Here is a 22,095-nt window from a genome sequence, read left to right on the forward strand (position 1 = left end):
ATTTACTTGTATCGAAGCATGTTTAGTGAAAAATGATAAAATCTAGATAATTGATTCAGGTGCCGCTAATCATGTATGTACTATCTCATAGGAAACAAGTTCCTGGAGACAGTTGACAGAAGGTGAAACAATCTTCAAAGTAGGGACTGGGGAAATTTTTTAACCCAAAGCAGTGGGAGATATGAAGTTATTTATAGGAGATAAGTACATTTATTTGAAAAATGTATGACAAACTCCATAATGGAAGCTGAGTATGTAGCTGCAAGCGAAGCAGCAAAAGAAGCAGTATGACTCAAAAAGTTCCTGACAGATCTGGAAGTAGTTCCTAATATGCAACTACCTATCACTCTCTATTGTGACAACAATGGAGCAGTTACAAATTTAAAGGAACCACGAAGCCATAAAAGAGGAAAGCATATCGAGCAGAAGTACCATCTCATCAGACAGATTGTACATAGAGGAGATGTAATCATCACCCAGATTGCTTCCAAAGACAACTTAGCTTATCCATTTACAAAGTCCCTCTTGGCTAAAGTGTTCAAGGGTCACCTAGTAGGACTAGGTCTACGAGTTTTGTATCACTAGGACAAGTGGGAGAATTTATGGGTATTGTAATGCCCTAGTTTTTTGTATTTGTATATTTTATTCTCTCCGTGTAAACTCAACATTATATATATGTATATATTTGTATATATTGATTCACTAGAGTCTTAGTCCAAGTGGGAGTACAACCCAACCCTGAGAGAAATAAATGAATTCCAAAAATCTTCGGCTTTGTTAGGTTTTATGTCATAAAACTCGCAGTTTATAAAATGATAAATATTTTCTATAATCAATATATTTATTATTGATTTCATAAATTGTATGAAAGTCTAAATCCAATAAACTAAGACCCATGACTATTGTATGAGTACGTGAACTTTATGTAGAGACATAAAAGTGGATCAAGTTCGAGTAAATAGTCAAAATGATTTATGGTACATGAATAAGGTTGGACACCTTATTCTGGTAACACCATTGGATGCGACATACTCTATTGTTGTTACAAAGAGTTATAAAGTGCTACATACGATATGATCATAATTCGTACATGTTATGACATGAGGAATGAGGGCGTCCTATGCAATGAGTTTGCATAAGATCAAGACCAAAAAATAAGTCACTCTTACTTTATAACATTGTTTACTGTATAAGACTCACTATTTCACCTAGATGACATAGGTAACTCGATCTTAATCCTGAACTAGATCTTAATCCTGAACTAACTATGAACTCCTGTTTATTCGGAATTGCCTTAGATTTGCATAGGTGAGGGTTGGCTCAAGAGCGTTGGCTCAATAAGACTCCCATTTCAAGGGTAAGACTGGATAGATAGCTGGGGACATAGGGCGCAAGACGAAATTTACGCCTACCCGATTTAGGGATAGGAGAAAGGTTGTTCTCTCAAGTACTGAATCCATGTCTTGAATAAGGCGCCCCACCCTCTCACTGAGCTGAGAGAGTTTGGTTTAGTGATTGGATCACAAACCAGTTGTTCATTAGAGGACCAGAGGATCATTAGGGACTTGAGGAATATGACGTAATCTCGGGGATAAAACAGATATTTGACCCAGTCGTTATTACGAACAACCTGTGAAGGGTCGACTTGCTGATTATGGTTAAATCATGTGGACATAATATATCTACAGTGAGGGGAGTGCAACTATGAGCTTTAGTGAGTGACCGATTAGTTAACGAATGGGGATTAATTTGGTCTAATGAATTTAGCCAATTAACCTCGGATCATTAGAGCCCATGATCTGTAGGTCCACGAAATCCCTCTACTAGCTCGTAACGGACTAACTCTGGAATAGCGTGATAAGTTAGTTTGGAATGTTCAAATTAGAATTAAGGGAATTAATAATTATATGAGATATAGTTACGTATATAATTTGAGAATTAAACGGAATAAGATAATTTATATATTTAAATATGATTTAAGTATATAAAGATTGATATGTGTAAAAATTAATTTAATATTTGATATTAAATTAATTGAGTTTTATTTAAAATTAATTTATGAAATTAATTTTATTTTTCAGTTTTAGAATCAAAATGAATTTTAAAATCAAAATTTTATTTTTAAGATAAAATTGAAAATTAGAAAAGCAAAACACAAATGGAAAAATTGGGTTTTCCATTATCCATCTTTCAAGTTGCTCGCGCAAAATGCAATCAACTTTGTCTTGTCTTCTCCAAGCATGAGCTGCAACTCATGCAACTCTTTCCTTTGCAATTTGATATGTAATATAATGAAGAGTTTGGAGTGAAATTTGGTGATGCAATAGAGAATTTTAGAGAAAATTCGGGTTGAAGAAAGGGTTCTTCATTAAGATTGTTGCTGTGAACTTTTCTTTTTCATCCCTTGATTCAATCTTGTTTTGAGTCCCACAACTCAATTTAGAACACCAAGAGAATAGTGGGGAAGATATTGAGGTGGTCTGCAACAAGATCTGGAGAAGATAGCAGCTGGAGAAGGAGCTTTGAAGAAGTTCTACAAGAGGTATGTTTTGAAACTCACTTATTTTCTGCAAGAGCATGCTTTATATTTTGTCAAAATTAGTGAATTTGAGTGCCCAGATGATCCTTGTGCTTCCGCTGTTGGTGATACAATTCTACACGAAAATTTCAACTCGAAAAAACATATATTTTGTGATTTTGTTTTTAAAACGGCCACATGTTCGGTCAGTTGATATTATTTTTGTGATCTTCAGAACAATGCTACTATACTACATCACATTGTCACCATCATTATCAAATGGAAGGTAAGTATCCTATATACAATTTCAATTCCAGATATACAATCCATATTATATAAAACTAAACTATTAAGTTATCTAGTTATTCAACGTTCATGCATACGATATGTGAAATAATAATGTTAAGTTAGCAAGATTCAATATATATTACATACAATGTACACATTCATTAGTAATTGAGAACAATATGAAATGTATTTTGGTGGTATGTTTTACCCATTGAAGGGAATTAGAATTATCACGGTCTTTGAAAAGAATAATGGAAAATAATCTATTATGTTATACAAATTGAGATTGTCCAATTTATGTCCTCAATGATTTGAGAAAATAGGTGTATGGTTAAAAATGAATTAACAATATCAAAGCATAAAACCAAAAAATAAAAAATGAAATAAAAAGAATTAATCTTATTTAAAACAACTGCATCAGATATCCCAACTCAATTCAACACTACGGACTTCCAAACATACCAAACATAGATAATAATTACCAATTCAACTAACTTTACACAACAAATATAGAAAACTTAATTCTCCAGATAATTTAATGGCCTACCTAATAATTATAACTCAACTGCTTTTATCGTACACCAAACGCCCCATAGCTAAAAATTTCAAACCTCGCACAACACACCAAGCGTATTTGCATTCGACTCCCTCGGTCCATTATTTCCCACGTCGTGGCCTTCAATCTTATGCATCCAACGAACTAATTCCTCTCTCTCCCTCCCTCTCTCTCTCTCTCTCCCTGTTTCGCTGTTCCAATGGCAGCTAAGACCGGCGCCCGCACCAGCGTTCGAATAGTCGTCGCCGGCGATCGAGGCACCGGAAAATCTAGCTTGATTGCCGCCGCCGCCACCGAATCATTCCCCGACAACGTTCCCTCTGTGCTTCCTCCGACTCATCTTCCCGCCGATTTCTACGCTGACGGCGTCCCGCTCACCATTATAGACTCCTCCTCCAGGTTTGCGACTGTTCGTGTTTGTGTTTTCTGTGATCTCTGAGTGATTCGGATGTCATTTTGGATAGGGATTCGTTTATGCTTTTCGGGTTTATGAAGTGTTGGTGTTTAATGTACTTCCATTTTTCTTTTCTTAAAAAATCGCATCCAACGGTTCAGTTAATAAGTGCTTGTGTATTTGTGATTTCTGAGCGATTCAAATGTCATGTTTGATATGGATTCGTTTGTGTTTCTCAGCTGGTGTTTAATTTTACTTCCATTTTCTTTTTCCCTTAAAATTTTCATTTAATGGTTCAATAAAAGAATGTTGGTGTATTTGTGATATCTGAGTGATTCGAATCTCATATTTGATACGGATTCGTTTCTGGTTTTCAGTTTTAGAGAGTGCTAGTGTTTAACGTAGCTCTAATTTGTCGTTTCTTTAAAAATCTCATCCGGTTCAATGAAAGAATGTTTATGTGTTTCTGATTTCTGGGTGGTTTGAACGCCATATTTGATATGCACTCGCTCGTGATTTCAGTGTTAGGTAGTGCCAGTCTTTAAAACAACTTTCATTTTTTCTTGCCTCAAACTTTTCATTCAACGGTTCAATTTAAGACTGTTTTAGTATTTGTGATTTCTGAGTGATTTGAATGTCATAGTTGATAAGGGTTACTTTATTTTTTCCGTTGTTGGAAGTGCTCGTGTTTAATACAACTGCCATATTTTCTTGCCTCAAAGTTCCTTTTCACGGTCAAATGAAAAAAAAAAAAATGTTATAGTTGTATCTGTCTTCTGTTTGCTTCAAATATTGTATTTGATATAGATCCGTGTATGTTTTTCAGTTTGGTAATAGTGTTTAATGACAATCGTTTTCTCTTTCCTCTAAATTTTAGTTTACGCTAGTTATTTTATCCTATTTTTTTCCCTCCAGTATGTAGTGACTCCTTTTCTTGCTGCTATTTCAATTTGTGATTAATTTCTTATGATCTATCTATAATTAGCACGGATAACAAATTCAAGCTCTATGAAGAACTGAAGCGTGCGGATGCAGTGTTATTAACTTATGCATGTGATCAACCGATGACTCTTAACCGTCTGACCTCGTACTGGCTCAATGAACTGCGCCAGTTGGAGGTGAAGGCACCCGTTATTCTGGTTGGCTGCAAGCTAGATTTGCGTGACGAACACCATCCAATAAGCATGGAGGATATCGTCGCACCCATTATGAAACAATTCAGGGAGATTGAAACTTGTATAGAATGCTCTGCGGCTACGCTACTTCAGGTATTTGAGAAGCCATTTGTTTTTGTTGCTTATTGATTTATTCTCCTTTGAGCTTTCTTTCTTACTGGATTATTTAGCTTTCAATTGAGAAATAAGCTTCAATTAGTGTTGAGGGGTTTGTATCCCTTGGATGTTTTCGTAACTGTTGAAATCTATCAATGAAAAGTTCATATCTTGTTAAAAAAAGTGTTAGTAACTTGCACCATCATTTTCATTTTTTTTTGTTTTTGTTTTTTTTTAATTTAACCACCATTAATTTATTTGCAGCAGTAAGTTGCACCTTAATGCTATTGCCATTTGTAGTGAAGTACATGGAATGTCGTCTTCCATTTTCTTTCCACTGTTGCTGCAACGTTATTTGATATACTGCATGTCAGATATCATTTCCATTTGCCATTTTAGTTTTATCCTTATTTAGTGTTGTATAATTTAAAGTATCTCATAGAGCTTCAATTTCTCTGTCAAGTGTCAATTAAAAGCCTATTTTGCATTTTAAGTTTGTTCCTGTTGAATCTTGAAACTCTAAACTACTTGTTTACAGGTGCCGGAAGTTTTTTATTATGCTCAAAGGGCAGTGCTTCATCCAACAGCACCATTGTTTGATTTAGAAGGACAAAGTTTGAAACCCCGATGCAAAAATGCTTTGAGAAGGGTATTTACTCTTTGTGATCGTGACATGGATGGTGCCCTTAGTGATGAAGAGCTGAATGAATTTCAGGTCACATTCTCACGTCTCTCTTCCTGCATCTCCCCCAAGAGAACTTCTTTTCCTTCCCGTTTTCCATCCGGTCATTTTATGGCACTTTCTCTTTCTTTCTTTGAAGCTAACATCTGTCAACTTTTAAACAGGTTCAGTGCTTCAATGCTTCATTGCAGCCAGCGGAAATAGTGGGTGTTAAAAGAATTGTGCAAGAAAACTTACCAAATGGAGTTAATGATCGTGGTCTTACCCTTCCTGGGTTCCTATTCCTTCATGCTCTATTCATAGAAAAAGGGCGCCTTGAGACTACTTGGGCAGTGTTAAGGAAATTTGGCTATGATGATGATTTGAATTTGAGTGGAGATTATCTTCCAGTTCCATCTAAACAAGCTCCTGATCAAGTAACTTCTATTTTCTTCACCTGATCACCCTTTCAAAAAAAAAAAAAAAAAGGTTTATTATTTTAGATGAGTTGGCTACATGTCGACGAAGGGATTTTCGTTTGTAAGTTTCGTTTGCAGTGTCTATTGAATGTAACTTATCTCTTTGGGTATCCTTGTCCTTGTAATTTATAGATTTCCACTCATTTTTCTTTTCAATTTATGGAAATGTGGGGTAGTAGTTATTTCTGGATGCTTCAGCTGCGTAGGCCTCTTGTACTTTTTAGATGGATCCTTTAGAGGTGAACTATTCAAATTTTCTTTTTGAGAGATTTCTCTCCTCACGCAGCCCATTTTGTACCTTTGTGTTTCATAAAGCCTCTGGTCGAAGTGTCAGATGCGTGTTTTTTGGTAGCTACTGTACATTCTTCGTGAACAAAGACTGGGGTGCTGCTTGGCCTGATTCCTTGGAATGGGGGACTTTTATCTCTCTGGTCATTGAGTTTTGCTCCCTCTTCTTAATGGAGTGGTAGTTCCTCATAAAAAATTGCCATTTTCTATTATTAAAAATAAATAATGAATCACCACTTATGAGTTGTTTATTTCTAAAGAAAACACAGGAACCATCAGTAGGTTTGAAATTAATATACAATTCAATAATGTATCATTTTCATATCCTCTGAATTTTCCAGTATTTAACTACCATGAATAACGAACTTTACCCCCTGTAACAATTTACTCAACAGATGTTTGTGTATAACATACTTGCTGGATGTTATTGTTAGAGCATGGAGCTGTCAAATGAAGCCTTGGATTTCTTGCGTGGTGTATTCAAATTGCTCGACAAAGATAATGTGTGTATTCGCCTACCCTGAGATTTTTTTGCACCATGTTTTTTCCCCCTGCTGCAGTGATATTTGGTAGTTGAGGCTGTTTAACGGTGTTAACCTTCTTTTGAACCTCAAAATGCATTTGGTTGGGATTGGTAGGATGGAGCCCTGCGTCCAATAGAGCTCGAGGAACTATTCAGTACTGCTCCAGAAAGGTCGCCTTTGTTACTCTAGCAACCTTTTCTCATGTTACATGTCATTCATTTTAATGTTACTTGCGTTAACTTATTGGCATGTCCTCCATTCGGCTTCAATTTTGTACAGATTCATTATGGACATAGCAAGCAATTATATCTTTATTTTTTATTTTAAACAAAATATTTGTTCCACCTTAGAATTTAAACACTTCATATTTTTACCACAAAACTGTTCTTAATAAACATTTTAGTTCAGTTCTCCAGCTATTTAATCATTATCAATTTCAATTTATTGCTTATGGACCTTATGGGTATAATTCCTTGAAAAAATTTATTTAACTAATATGTGCAGATATTAGTAATATTTAACTGGCCTTATTAATATTTTCTCATTGCTTGTTTAAATCAGTCCTTGGGATGAGCCTCCTTACAGGGATTCCGCAGAGAGAACTTCTCTTGGAAATTTAACTCTCAATGGATTTCTATCCCAGGTATGGTATAATGGGAGCTATTTTTTTGCTACATTAACCATTCCTATATGTTTTATGAATATGAGTACTGTCGTTCTGGATGTAATTGATGGTAAGAGTGTTGCAACCCTGAAAACCTATAGGTATGTTAGTAAGTGTGCAAATGATATTGTTGAGGTTGCATATTTTTTAATCCATTTTCTCTATAAATTTTAAGGATAGTTTCAATATATGATTGTTCGTGCTCCCGTGTTTTAAACCAAAACTTTCATTCCTAACAATGATCCATTTTGGGTTTTTCTATTATCATTAATAGGAGACCTAGAAGGAGGATTGTTCATTAGATGGAAGTGAGGCAAGGAAATTTCCTTTCTCCCTTCCTCTTTGTGCTAGTTGCTGGTGTCTTTAGTAGGCTACTTGAGGGAAGGTCTCGCTGAAGGCTTTCAGGTTGGGAGTGATTCTATACCTCTAAACTACTGATATATTGTTGGGGAAACCTTATCATTCCACATCTACTGATAAATTATTATTATTAGTTTTTCTTTTTTTTCTTTTGGATAAAAAGCCAAGCTTTCGTCAAGAAAGATGAGAGATTGGCATGCACAAAAAACATCAAAATAAGAGGAGCTAAACTAAAAGAAAATAAAACCTCAAAGTTGGACACTAATACCCATGAAGAAACGTGAAATGTAGCAACATATCAAACCTCTTCCTAAGAACTCTCCCATCCTCTGATATTCTTCTTGTTTCTCTCAGCCCAAAGTCTCCAGAAAATTGTAGAGAAGCCAACATGCAATAACAACGGCGCCTTCTCACGAAAATGGAGAATGGAGAAGGAACTCCATAATAGAACTACAAACTCTAGGGTGGCCCAAATAAACATTGAAGGTCTTAGAAAGATGGTTTTACATTGAAAAGTACATCGAATACTCCATAAAAGATGATATGGGTCTTCAATGCTTCCCCGCACCTCTCAAAAAGGATGCATGCCTCGTACGAGGGTCCAAAGTGTTAATTCTGTTATGTAAAATCCAACACACAAAAAAGTTGACGTGCTTGGGAGTGTGAACTTCCCAAAACAATGAACAAGTGGGCAATTGAAGGGGGATAAAATTGAAGTTGTTAACTTCTTCACAACTTGTTAGGATAAAAGAAACCTTCTTCAAAACTTGTTTAGAAATTTTGACCTTTTGCTGTTGGCGTTGTTCACCCTAGTGCCGATTCGTTTTTCTTGAAGATATAGCCAAGGAGTAGAGTTTGGGGAGTGGTCTCTTGAATATTTGTGTCCTTTAATCCTCTTTTGCGGTAGGCTTGAAAGCAAGGAGTTCTATGGGCATATGGTGGAAAAGATTTCTAGCAGGGTTAGTAAAGGGAAGATCAAGAAATCTATGTTCTCCAGAGAAGAAACGAGTTGCACTCATACTAAAGCCATTCTTCCAGACTATTTCTTTGAAGTCTTTATTTTCCCTTGCTCAGTAGTCAGTTCTCATAAGACTAGTAGTGTAATTAGAGACTTCTAGGAAATGGTTGAAATGGTTGACCAACCACTTGTTGTGTTAGGTACTTAAGTATCTTGGAGAACCACACACCAAAAGCTAGTTATTGGGGTGAGAGAGCCAAACCACTTAAGTAACACATTGGTCATCCCATTCTAACCAATGCGGAAAAAGGCATCCCATACTACCTTGGTTCCTAACAATACCCCATCCTCAGAAGCGGATGTCGTGGCGACTACTCCGATGATACTTCACTTGGCCACACTCGGTTAGAATCCTCGTCGGTTTCACTCCGGAATATCAACAACCGGCTCTGATAACATTGTTAGGTACTTAAGCACCTTGGAGAACCACACACCAAAAGTTAGCTATTGGGATGGGCGAGCCAAGTCACTTAAGTATCACATTGGTCATCCCATTCTAACCAATGTGGGACAAAGGCATCCCATACTACCTTGGTTCCTAACGATACCCCATCCCCGGAAAGCTCATGTCCCGGCGACTACTCCAGCGGTACTTCACTCGGCCACACCTGGCCATAAGTCTTTGCCGGTTCCACTATTGAACGTCAACAATCGGCTTTGATACCATTGTTAGGTACTTAAGCACCTTGGAGAATCATACCCTAAAAGCCAACTATTGGGGTGGGAGGGCCAAGCCATTTAAGTACCACATTGGTCATCCCATTTTAATCAATGTGGGACAAAGGCATCCCATACTACCTTGGTTCCTAATGTTATAATATATATTTATATTATTCTTATATTCGTCCTTTATTGTAATTTTACATTCTCTAGATTAGGGTTTATGACTTGCCTATATGTATATGTATCTTTACTTTGATTAAATGATAAGATTATGGGAAAAAAAACCTTTTTGATCCTTGATTTTTCAAGAATATGTGCATTTGGTCCCTAATGTTTCAAATTGGCCAATTTAGTCTCTAAGTTTTTAAGAATAAGTTTAAAAGATCCCTTAACCAATAAATTTATTAAACTTAGACATAATATTGACTTGATAGTGATGTGGCAAGATAAGTTGGAACAAAAAATATATTTTTTAATCTATATCTCCTTCTTCTCTTATTTCTCTCCTCTTTCTCCCTTCTCTTCAGCTAGAAGAAGGCCATAGCAGACAAAGGACAAAAGCACACTGGTAGAAGAAAGTCCCAGTAGATACATGATCGGCGGTGGCTTCATAAGCCTTAATCCCCTGAGAAGTCGAGCGAAATTTGTTGACGGATTGCCCCAACAAAGTTGATATGTGGCTCAAATTGGGTCCTGTCGAACTTAGATTTGAGGTTGTTCATGAGGTTCTTAATTCTGGCATATGCTGGAGGAAGAGCCCACACCGAAAATACGATCTTTCTCCTTCAGAGGATTCTGGGTTTGCTATTAGAGCGGAGAAGAGAAAAAGGTTGAAATAAAATAGGGCATTGTAGTTCTGATTCAATTGAAATGAAGAATGAGAAGATGACTAGAAGAGAAAAGAGAGAATAAAAGTGGAGTGAGAAAGAGGAAAGAGAGGCGAGAGAGATTATAAAAAATATTTTTATTCCAACTCCTTTCAAGCCAATATTGTATTTAAAATTTAATAAATTTATTAGTTGAAGGACCTTTTAAACCTATTCTTAAAAATTCAGGGGCTAAATTGGCCAATTTGAAATATTAGGGACCAAATGCACACATCCTTGAAAACTCAGGGACCAAAAAGATATTTTTTTCTTAAGATTATCATTCTCCAAAAGTACAAAGTACATGATATCAGAGCCGTCTCGGGTTTAGAATATTCGTTTGACAACTGCACTAGGGTTTACGCTTCTCACAAAGTTAGGGGTTACGTTTGGGTCATTGAGTTTGAGTGACCGTTTGTCAACACCGCCCAACTTAGGAGGAGCATAGCTCGTGTTCTGTCTTCTCTGTCGTCGGAAAACACCGCGCGTGAAGCTCACGCACCGCTAGAAGGGTTTGTCTTTGTCGCCACGCACCGGGGAGTGAGAGCGTGTGAGATGTCTGTTTCAGTTGCCGTCGGTTGGGTTCATCTCATATCCTATTTTTCGGTCCGTCTGTGCCTTTGGTTCCATCGAAATCTACTCAGGTGTGAGGTTTTTGGAAAAATACCCTTTTGTTCTTAGGGTCTGTGATTGTTTTGTTATATCTTGGGGCTTTTTGCTCTTTGATTCACCTCACTTTCGATTTTGATTTGCTTTCATTCTGATCGTGAGATCTAATGGATGAGATGAAGCACATGGTAGTGTCTAATGTAATTCTTCTAGCATCAAAGATAATAGAACACAAGCTAAATGGATCGAATTACCATGACGTCGAACAATTCAGATTTATTTACTTAATACTGATATAGATGATCATGTGACTGAGGATCTACCAAAAGATGATAAGAAAAAGGGTTGGCTTCATAATGACGCTTGACTTTATCTTCAGATTAAGAACTCTATTGAGAGTGAGGTCGCTGTTTTGGTAGATCATTGTAATTCTGTGAAGGAACTCTTAGAATTCTTAGACTTTCTATACTCTGGAAATGAACACGTCCATCGAATGTTTGAAGTTTATATGCAATTTTTTCGAGCTGAACAGAAAGTAGAATCTGTTACAAGCTATTTTATGCGACTTAAGAAAACGGTTGCCGAACTTGCTTTATTATTACCTTTTAGTCCAGATGTCAAAGTTCAACAAACTCAACTAGAAAAGATGGCTGTTATGATATTTTTTAATGGACTTCCACCTGAATTTGGAATGACTAAAACATAGATTCTTTCTAATTCTGAAATTCCGTCATCAAAGGAGGTCTTCAGTCATGTTCTTCGTATTGAGAGTTCTCAACGTGGTTTGTCTGTTTCTCAACCTAGTAGTACTCTTATAAGCAAGAATAATAACTCTCGGTTTACTCCAGAGATGACCAACAATTATTAGAAGCCTAATTATGATAATCGAAAATAAGATTTTCAAGTGATCGTCTGTCACTATTGTCGTAAGCCAGGACATCTGAAACGTGATTGTTGAAAATTGTTATATCTACCAATGATACGGCTGAGAAGACTGTTATCATCTTTGCAGATGACTTTGCTAAATTTCAAGTGTTCCAGGAATCCTTACAAGCATTATCCTCATCACATTCTATTGCTACCGTTGCCGATACAGGTAATACAAAATGTCTTCTTACATCATCTACCAAATGGGTCATAGGCTCTGGTGCCACCGCTCATATGACAGGTAATTCTAACTTATTTTCTACTCCTTTGTCCCATGTCTCATCCTCATCTGTCACTTTGGCAGATGGCTCAACCTTCTTTGTTCTTGGATTTGATACTATTCCTTTTACCTCATACCTTTCTTTGTCCTCTTTATTACATTTGCCTCAATTGTCTTTTAATTTAATTTCTATTAGCCAACTTATTCGTGACCTTAACTGTCTTGTCTTGTTCTTTCCTGGTTATTGCTTGTTTAAGGATTGTATGACGGAGAAGATTATTGGTAGAGGACATGAGTCGAGAGGCCTTTACATTTTTTACCACCAGATACCGAAGGCTGTGACTTGCTCTGGAGTTACATCCCCTGTTTGAAGTTTATTGTCATTTAGGTCATCCATCTTTGTTCGTGTTGAAGAAACTTTATCCATATTTTCGTTCTTTACTTTGATTAAACAATAAGATTATCATTTTCCAAAAGTATTGAGTATACCTAACAATACCCCATCCTCGGAAAGCGGACGTCCCGTTGGCTACTCTGGCGGTACTTCACTCGGCCACACCCGGTTAGAACCCTCCACTGGTTCCACTTCGGAACGTCAACAACCGACTCTGATATCATTGTTAGGTACTTAAGCACTTTGGAGAACCACACCTCAAAAGCTAACTATTGGGGTGGGAGAGTCAAGCCACTTAAGTATCACATTGGTCATCCCATTCTAACCAATGTGGGACAAAGGCATCTGATACTACCTTGGTTCGTAACATGTCGTTAACTAGAGTTTGGTTTCTCTTCCTCTGAGATATGCCAAGTGGTTATGAAGTTTCCATTGGGAGTTGAGACTTCATGGTATAGAATTATTGCTTGCATTCATGGCTACTAGACTAATTGAATAGTTCGGTTGGAAACACTAGTAATAGGTCTAAAATGCCCTTAGTTTTCTCTTTTTATATATATAAGTATATATGCATCCACGATCATGTGTAAGTAATCTCACGAGGCAACTGCTCGACCACACAACATTTGGTTGACAAAAATCTTGTTGGTTTTTAATATTCTAGGTTGGTGGCTATCATATGATTTGAACCAATGTTCCAAGAGTCCCACTTTTACTTTTTTCACGTTTAGTGCCTTGATTCTCCTTTCTTAAATGAAGAAAATTCTATGTTACAAGTTGTGTAAAATGTATTATTTCTCACACTTACAAGAGTACAACGCTCCTAATTTAAATAGAATATAGACCTTATGAAATAAGGAAAATGTTGACAGAATAGGAAAGAAATTAACAGAATAATTACAGCAAATAAGACCAAATAAAATAAAATATTTGCATAAATCAACACTCTCCCTCAAGTTGGTTTAAAGATGTCTTCCATTGCTATCTTGCTAATCAATTTGTCGAATTGTAATCTTGAGAGCCCCTTTGTCAGTACATCAACAATTTGCTCAGTTGTAGGGAGATAGGTAGTACATATCACTCAAATATCAATCTTCTCCTTTATAAAGTGTTTATCAACCTCTATATGTTTTGTCTTGTCATATAAGACTGTGTAGTGTGCTGTAGAGATAGCAGCCTTATTGTCATAATAAACTCGTATAGGCGATACCTGGATAAATTTCAATTCCTCCAATAATCCTTTTATCCATATGCCTTCACAAATTCCATGTACTAAAGCCTTGAACTCTGCTTTAACACTACTTCTGGCTACACACTTTGTTTCTTGCTTCGCCATGTAACAAGATTGCCTCCAACAAAGGAACAATAGCCAGAAGTTGATCTCCTGTTTGTGATACTGCGTGCCCAATCGGCATCAGTGTAAATTTCCACTTGTAAATGACCATTCTTCTTAAATAGTATCCCTTTTCCTGGAGTCCCTTTCAAATATCTTAGAATTCTGTAGACAACTTCAAAGTGGATTGGCCCTGGGGCATGCATGAACTGGCTCACTGACAGCAAAAGCAATATCTGGACGAGTATGGGATAGATAAATAAGTCTTCCCACGAATCTCTGATATTTCTCCTTGTCTTTTATCTCTGTATCCCTTGCAGCTTGTAATTTTAAGTTTGGCTCAATAGGAGTTTATGCTGTACAACAACCAAGTAAACTCTTCTTTTTGAATAAATCAACGACATATTTTCTTTGATTAACAAAGATACCTTGTTTTGATCTAGCAAATTCCATCCCTAAGACGTATTTCAAGGTTCCCAAGTCTTTAATTTGGAATTCATTAGCTAGTTTGTCCTTTAAGTTCATCTCAGCTTCATCTCTTCCATAACTGCTAAGTTCCAATTCGGATCATTCAAGACTTCTTGGATATTCCTTGGCACAAATAGATTTGTTATCCTAGAGGTGAAAGCTCTATGATCATCAGACAATATCATGACTAGTATGTCTGTAGAAATGGTGTGATCTGCTTGACTCTGACAAAAACCATAACCTGTTACTGTTTTCTCAAAACGCCCATACCACGCTCTAGGAGATTGCTTAAGACCATAGAGAGATTTCTTTAACTTACAAACTTTATTAGTTCCAAGATTGGCTTCAAATCCTGGTGGTAAGTTCATAAATACCTCATCTCCAAGTTTACCATTAAGGAAGACATTTTTTACATCAAGCTGATAAAGATGCCACTCACAATTAATTGCGATAGATAACAATATTCTGATGGAATTGATTTTTGCAACATGGGCAAATGTTTCATGATAATTAATCCCATAGGTTTGTGTAAAGCCTTTAGCAACTAGCCTCACTTTGTATCTTTCAACATTCCCATCAGCTTTGCACTTTATAGTAAACACCCATTTACATCCCAATGTTCTCTTATCTTTTGGAAGCTCAACAACTTCCTATGTGCCATTTTCTTCTAGAGCACTCATCTCTTCCATAACTGCTAAGTTTCAATTCGGATCATTCAAGGCTTCCAGTATATTCCTTGGCACAAATAGATTTGTTATCCTAGAGGTGAAAACTCTATAATCATCAGACAATCTATGGTAAGAGAGGTAGTTTGCAATAGGGTATTTAGTGCATTGACGAATACCTTTTCTATGGGCTATTGGAATATCAAGATCAGAGATATCAGATAAAGGATTAGAAGGAGATGAAGAACTAGGAGAAATAGGGGTAGAATGTCTAATACCTGGATCTTTAGGATCATTCATCGGAGTTTTTGATTGGTCCTGTGATAAGTCAACTGTTTGATCTCGATCTCTTTGAGTTGAGTTTCTTCTAGTATAAACCTGAAGTATAGGATTTCGACTTATTGAGTCATTTTGTAGTGTTTCTCCCCTTGAAGAACTCTCCACACTTGGCATCAAAGGACTATAATTCATAATTTTAAGACCACTGATGTTTGGGAGAGATAATGAAGTGTCCCAAAAATTCTCTTCAGGGGGAAACATATCTTCAAGGTTAGATGTCTCCCCCTGAAGAGAATTTGGGCTAAAAAAAGGTTAATTTTCCAAAAAATACGCATCTATACTCTCAAAATACTTATTGGTCAAAGGATAAAAACATTTGTAAGCCTTTTTATGAGGGACATAACCTACAAAAATACATTTGGTGGCTCGAGGATCAAGTTTAGTTTGAGAAAGGGTAGGAGTATGGACATAAGCAGTACACCTAAATAATTTAATTGGTAAATCAGAGAACAGTCGGCTATTAGGAAAAGACTCGTTGAAGTAATTCAGAGGAGTTTTAAAACTCAAAACCTTAGATGACATTCGATTAATCAAATATGCAGCCGTAAGAATAGCATCACCCCACAGATATGTTGGAACATTCATAGAAAACATAAGGGCGCGAGCAACTTCAAGTAAGTGTCTATTTTTTCGCTCAGTAATGCCATTTTGTTGAGGTGTGTCACGACACGTAGCCTGATGAAAAATACCCTTATCTTGCAGAAAATTGGTTAATGGTTCATTGAAATATTTAGTGCCGTTATCAGAGTGAAGAATTTGAATTTTAGTTTGAAATTGAGTCTCAACCATATTGTAAAACCGAACAAAAACCTCTTTTACCTTTGGCTTTTTTGTTAACAAATAAAGCCAAGTTAAACGAGCGTGATCATCTATAAAGGTAACAAACCAATGCTTACCACTCTGAGTTAAGACTTTAGATGCCAAACATTAGTATGAATTAAGGAAAAAGGTGATGAAGCATTGTAAGGTTTAGGCAAATAAGTAGATCGATGATGTTTGGCAAAGATGCAACTTTCACATTGAAAAACGGTACAATCAAATCCTTTAAATAAGTCGGGGAACAAATACTTTAAGTAGAAGAAATTCGGATGCCCTAATCTACGATGCCAAAGCATTATAGTTTCCTTTAACAGAAGGAGAACAAACACTACTCAAGCCCTGGACTTTTTGATGACTAGCGGAAACGTCATCAAAGTAATAGAGACCATCAATCATCCTAGCACGTCCAATCGTTCCTCCGAGTCCTGATCCTGAAAGATACAATGAGTTTCACAAAAGATAACACAACAGTTAGCATCCCTAGAGATTTTACCAACAGATTACAAATTACAGGCTAATTTTGGAACATGAAGGACAAAACGTAATGTAAGTTTTGTAGTCAAAGAAATAGTTCCTTTTCCTGCAATAGAGGTGAAGCTACTATCAGCAATGTGAATTTTTTCATTGCAATACACAGACAAATACGATTCAAATAAACAAGAGGAACTAGTCATATGATCAGAGGCTTCGGAATCAATAATCCACGGAGCTGAATTAAGGCAAGAGAGAGCTTGAGGATAAGTACCTGATTGGGCCAGGGAAACACTAGGATTACTAGATGATGAAGTGGAACTTAGCAGCTTCAAAATTTGATCAATTTGCTCTTTACTAAATGGGTTGGACTTAACAACATGAGCACTAGAGGTATGCGGATGAGAATTTCTCTCACCTTGCTTAGAACTTTTCCAATTCGTAGGTTTTTCATGAAGTTTCCAACAAGTTTCACTCGTATGTCGAGGTTTATTGCAATGGTTGCACCAGACATGAGGCTTTTCATGTGCCTTGTTGGATTGATCAGAAGCCTTCATCCCAGTATTTTCGATCACCAATGCTGAGCATTCAACTGAATCAATAGTTTTTCTACAAATCATAACATTCCTGCGACTTTCTTCCCTGCGAACTTCAGAAAAAACATCATTAATAGTTGGAAGAGTAGCTTTTCCAAGTATTCTACCTCCAACTTCATCAAACTCAACATTGAGACTGGCAAGGAACTTGTAAATATGACCATCTTCAACAGTTTTCCTATAGTGCTTTTGGTTCTTTGTAGACTTCCACTGATACGTATCAAAAAGGTCAAGGTCTTGCCAAATCCGTTTTAGGAAGTGAAAGTATTGTGTAATTGAGTTATTTCCTTGTCGTATATCTCCCAACTTCAGGTTCAACTCAAACACTTATGACTGGTTGCCCAAATCAGAATACATCTGAGTTACACTATCCCATATTTCCTTGGTAGTAGAGTAACACACGTAGTTAGAGCCGATATCTTCAACCATGGAATTGACAAGCCAAGTCATAACCATGGAGTTTTCAGTGTCCCACCCGGAAAATGACGGGTCATCTGGACTAGGGGCAGTTTTTTCTCTCGTGATGTAGCCAATCTTCCCTTGGCCACGAATATACATCCGAATACTTTGGGACCAACAAAGAAAATTATCCCCATTAAGTCGAATGGTGGTTATTTGGACAGTGGGACCAGTTGAGTGGATACGATTGTTGCAAACTTTAGCAATGGGGGTCTTAGTGTCTGACATATTGCTGAAAAAACACAAACCCAAAAAGGCAAATAGTAAATCTGGAAAAACAATAGAAAAGAAAATGAAGAAGAAACGCTGTCGGCGGTGGAACATGGCGACAGAGTTGCAAATGTGACCGGCTAGCAAATGAAAGACAACCTAGCAGTTGACTGGATGGTAGATACTCACGTCGAAAGGGAAAAAAAGGGGCCGAAAAACCCACGTAAAACACGCAATTTGTGAAGAGACCCACGCCGGCGGTAGGTGGATCTAGCGGAGATACGTTGGCCGGCGAGCTCTGTATGTCCGGCGATAACAACGAGCGAGAAACGAGATTGGCGGTGCTGGTGACGGCGACACTCCTAGGTTTTTAAAAAAATTAGGGTTTTTAGGGTTTTGAGTATAGTTTTGCTCTAATACCATGTGTAAAATGTATTATTTCTCACACTTACAAAAGTACAATGCTCCTAATTTAAATAGAATACAGACTTAATGAAATAAGGAAAATATTGACAAAATAGGAAAGAATTTAACAGAATAATTACAGCAAATAAGATCAAATAAAATAAAAAATTTGCATAAATCAACACAAGTATTGTTGGGATATCAAGGGCATATTAGTCTTACCCGTTAGCTAGATAATTTGTTAGAGCCGTGTTTATAAATACAAATAGTAGCCAATTTTGAGGAATTGTTTTGGGGGAATTTAGACCTCTCGAAGTTTTGGGATATTGTAATTGCATTTTCGATTAAATTTTACCTAAATTCTCTGGTACCTAAGAAATAACAAAATAACAGGAAAGAAATAACAAAATAACAGGATTAATCGCTGATCACCTTGTACTCATCTGACCTTACGTGCTAAGCTTTGGTGGAAGCTGCTTAAACTTTTTTGGTTCTCGGTTCCCCTTTGCTTTGAGGACTACCAATGGTCAAAGCTTCAAAGGTAAGCTGAGGACTCTTCGGCTCAATGCCTCTTGGGCCATTTTGTCAGAAGTGCTTTAGAGATGAATGAGAGAACATTTCAAAAGTTTGAAGGATATTATTCGTTTGTGGCCTCTTTTTGGAATTCTCTATCCAATTCCTCTGTACCTATCCCGTGACATTTCTATTAATGCCAATTGGACTGTTTTTTACCCCAAAAAAGAAAAAAAAACGACTTGGCAATTTTGTGTGCACAACCTTTGTTGTTACTTTCTTTGGCTTGGAGATTTTGGATATCTTTCCTGATCTTTTGTAATCTCATTCTGCCCATAAATTATTGTTTCTCATCTAAAAAGTAAACTATTGATTGTTTCACGAAGTTATGTTAACTTCATTGTTCAATGAAATGATATTTTGTTTCGTATAAAAAATATTGATCTATTATGACAACAGTCGGTTATGTGACTGCAGTGGGCTCTGATGACGATATTGGATCCTCCACGGAGTTTGGCTAATTTAATATACATTGGATATGGTGGTGATCCAGCTAAAGCACTCTGTGTTACTAGGAGAAGATTGACAGATCGCAAAAAGCAAAAAACAGAAAGAAACGTGTTTCAATGCTTTGTCTTTGGTCCTAAAAAGGCTGGAAAGTCAGCTCTTTTGAATACCTTAATCCGAAGGTCTCATGCCTTTACTGATAACTTCTTAGTGATGATTTCACTTATACCTTTGCCTTATCAGCTTTATTGCACAATCTTTTATAATATCTTCATTATTACCATCTTCAGATTGCTTTTTAATTTTTTTTTTACTTGACTTTCCTTTCAGGCCTTATTCAAAAAACTATAGCTCAACAACTGAAGATGGTTACGTCATGAATATGCTTGAAAGTGTTCAGGTGACTACAATGTGTTTTCATATGATTTTGTCCTCTTTTCTCATCCTCCCTCAAAAGGGAAAAAAAAAGGGTCAGAACCACATATCTTTTAAGTTCCACAGGCGCTGAAACATGAGAGTTCAGAGCAGTCATAATATTTAAATTTACATATTTACCAGTTAATCTTTCGCAGTATAGCTTTTATGGTTCTAAAATCTGAATCTTATTTGGTCTTTTGATCATGTTTATTGTACTGTTTACATTATTAGGGAGGTCAGAAGACACTTATATTGAGAGAGATACCTGAAGATGGCGTCCATAAATTTCTTTCAAATGAAGAGTGTTTGGCAGGATGTGATGTTGCTGTTTTTGTCTATGATAGGTGACATGACAATTTTTACTAGATTTTCATTGCTAACATGACAGACAAATATGAAGTTTTCTATTATTTCATTTGGGGTAACTGCAACTTTAAGAGTTGAAAATTGGCTGCTTGTGTTGCTTAAATATGCCATTTGTATTTGAACAAGAAACACAACTTTTTATCATTGTTGCTTAAATATGCTACATATTCAATAAGAATTTGTGTTTGCTAGTATTAGGCATAAATGTGCGTGATCTAGGATGTTTAGAAAACTTCTAATAAGTTGATGTCGACTTTGATACATCATATTTCCATAGTCATCTGAACTATGATGAGTAACATTAATCTAAAAGCTAAAATGAAATTGGTTCTTGATGAATGTAGTATTCACTATCGTGGATCATTGTTTATGAACTGTCGATTATATTTCTTTGTCTAACAGAGCTTCATTTCGATATTGATTCACTCTCTACAGTTCAGATGAAGATTCATGGAATAGATCAAGAGAACTACTTGTTGAGGTCGCAAGGAAGGGAGAAGTTAGCGGCTTTGGAGTTCCTTGCATTGTTATTGCTGCCAAGGATGATCTTGATCCATCTCCACTTGCAGTACAAGACTCAGTGAGGGTATGCTTACCATTCTTGCCTCTATACACGCAGTTCAAACTTTCATGCTAGGTTTTTATCCAAAGTACCCACTCTCTAATGTGCAAGGATAAAATAAATTTCACCTCAACTTCTCTGTTTTACATTATGACGGTTACAAATGTATTTTGTACACGATTCACTAGAATTTTAGTTTAACTTCAGTCATCTATTTTAGGTTTGTCAGGGATTGGGAATAGAAGCACCCATACCTGTGAGCTCAAAATCAGGTGACTTAAGCAATGTATTCAATAAAATTCTGAGTGCCGCAGAACATCCTCATACAAACATTCCAGAAACAGAGAGAGGGAGGAACCGTAAGCGGTATCACAAACTCTTTAGTCGCTCTCTGATATTTGTCTCAGGTATGTTTTGGTTCATCCATTTCTTTTTCCAACTCCTTACAGAAGAGAAGAATAGAAACATATTACAAATGTTAGAAAACTAACAATGATCATGCTGATTTCTCCTGTCGCAAATTACAGTTGGAGCTGCTGTGGGAGTTATTGGATTAGCTGCTTGCCGTGCATACGCTGCCAGGAAAAACACCTCAAATTAGCTGCAAGAAATCAACTTGTGTGGTTGCTGTTAAGTACTGCTATTACAGTCAATTTTTCTTTGCTCTTTTTTGGTTAAGTTCTACGTTTCTGTCTTTTTCTAATTGATGTTTTGATGTAATCTAGAAGCATATTTGGTTATTTATAGAAAGAATACTTTTGGTATTTCTTTCAAGTTGGGATCTAAATTTCATACCTACCCAACTATTCATCGATCATTTGTTCTTTGTTTCAAATTATTTGTCTAACTTGTATTTATGGACCAGAAGGAATTCAAAGAGGAGGACTTGGGGCTGGCTGTCCTGTAAGTGGAACGAGTTTGTTGGGGCTACCAGTTCTCCATGTAACTGATGTTATTTAAAGCAATTACAATAATGCAAAGATAGATGCTGCTCTCTCATTTTTATGGCTTTGTGCTTTATTTTTTATTCAATTACGCCATGTATTCCTTTATCGTGATTTATTTTATTTTATTATCATACTTAAAGGCTCGGTTTCGAATGACTCAAGTGTTTAGGAACACTCTTCTAAACACTTAGAACGTCATTTCAAACCATCCCTTTTGCTAAAATTGCTTCTCATTTTGGTGTGTCTCGTGTGGCTAAACAGCTGCGCATCTGCCATCTAGGTTCCATCCTCTGGCTTCATGATGGTATCTTGTTTAAG

At 36.5% G+C, this 22,095-nt stretch overlaps 1 protein-coding gene and 1 pseudogene across 1 annotated transcript; one reads left to right on the forward strand and one right to left on the reverse strand.

The window, feature by feature from the left end:
- The first annotated feature begins 3,395 nt into the window (after positions 1-3,395).
- Positions 3,396-21,829, forward strand: MIRO2 (MIRO-related GTP-ase 2). The gene is made up of 13 exons (XM_090317821.1): positions 3,396-3,761; positions 4,742-5,024; positions 5,566-5,742; positions 5,874-6,125; positions 6,890-6,958; positions 7,094-7,149; positions 7,541-7,622; positions 19,456-19,667; positions 19,816-19,885; positions 20,134-20,246; positions 20,704-20,854; positions 21,051-21,237; positions 21,358-21,829. Exons 1-13 carry the CDS (start codon positions 3,562-3,564, stop codon positions 21,429-21,431), a joined length of 1,926 nt encoding a protein of 641 aa, XP_090173947.1. The 5' UTR covers positions 3,396-3,561; the 3' UTR covers positions 21,432-21,829.
- On the reverse strand, positions 16,604-18,078 carry LOC150033704 (uncharacterized; annotated as a pseudogene).
- Positions 21,830-22,095: the final 266 nt, after the last annotated feature.

This window comes from Benincasa hispida, chromosome 9 (genome assembly GCF_027475165.1).
Source record: "Benincasa hispida cultivar pf3 chromosome 9, pf3_genome.v1.1, whole genome shotgun sequence".
Classification (NCBI taxonomy): domain Eukaryota; kingdom Viridiplantae; phylum Streptophyta; class Magnoliopsida; order Cucurbitales; family Cucurbitaceae; genus Benincasa; species Benincasa hispida.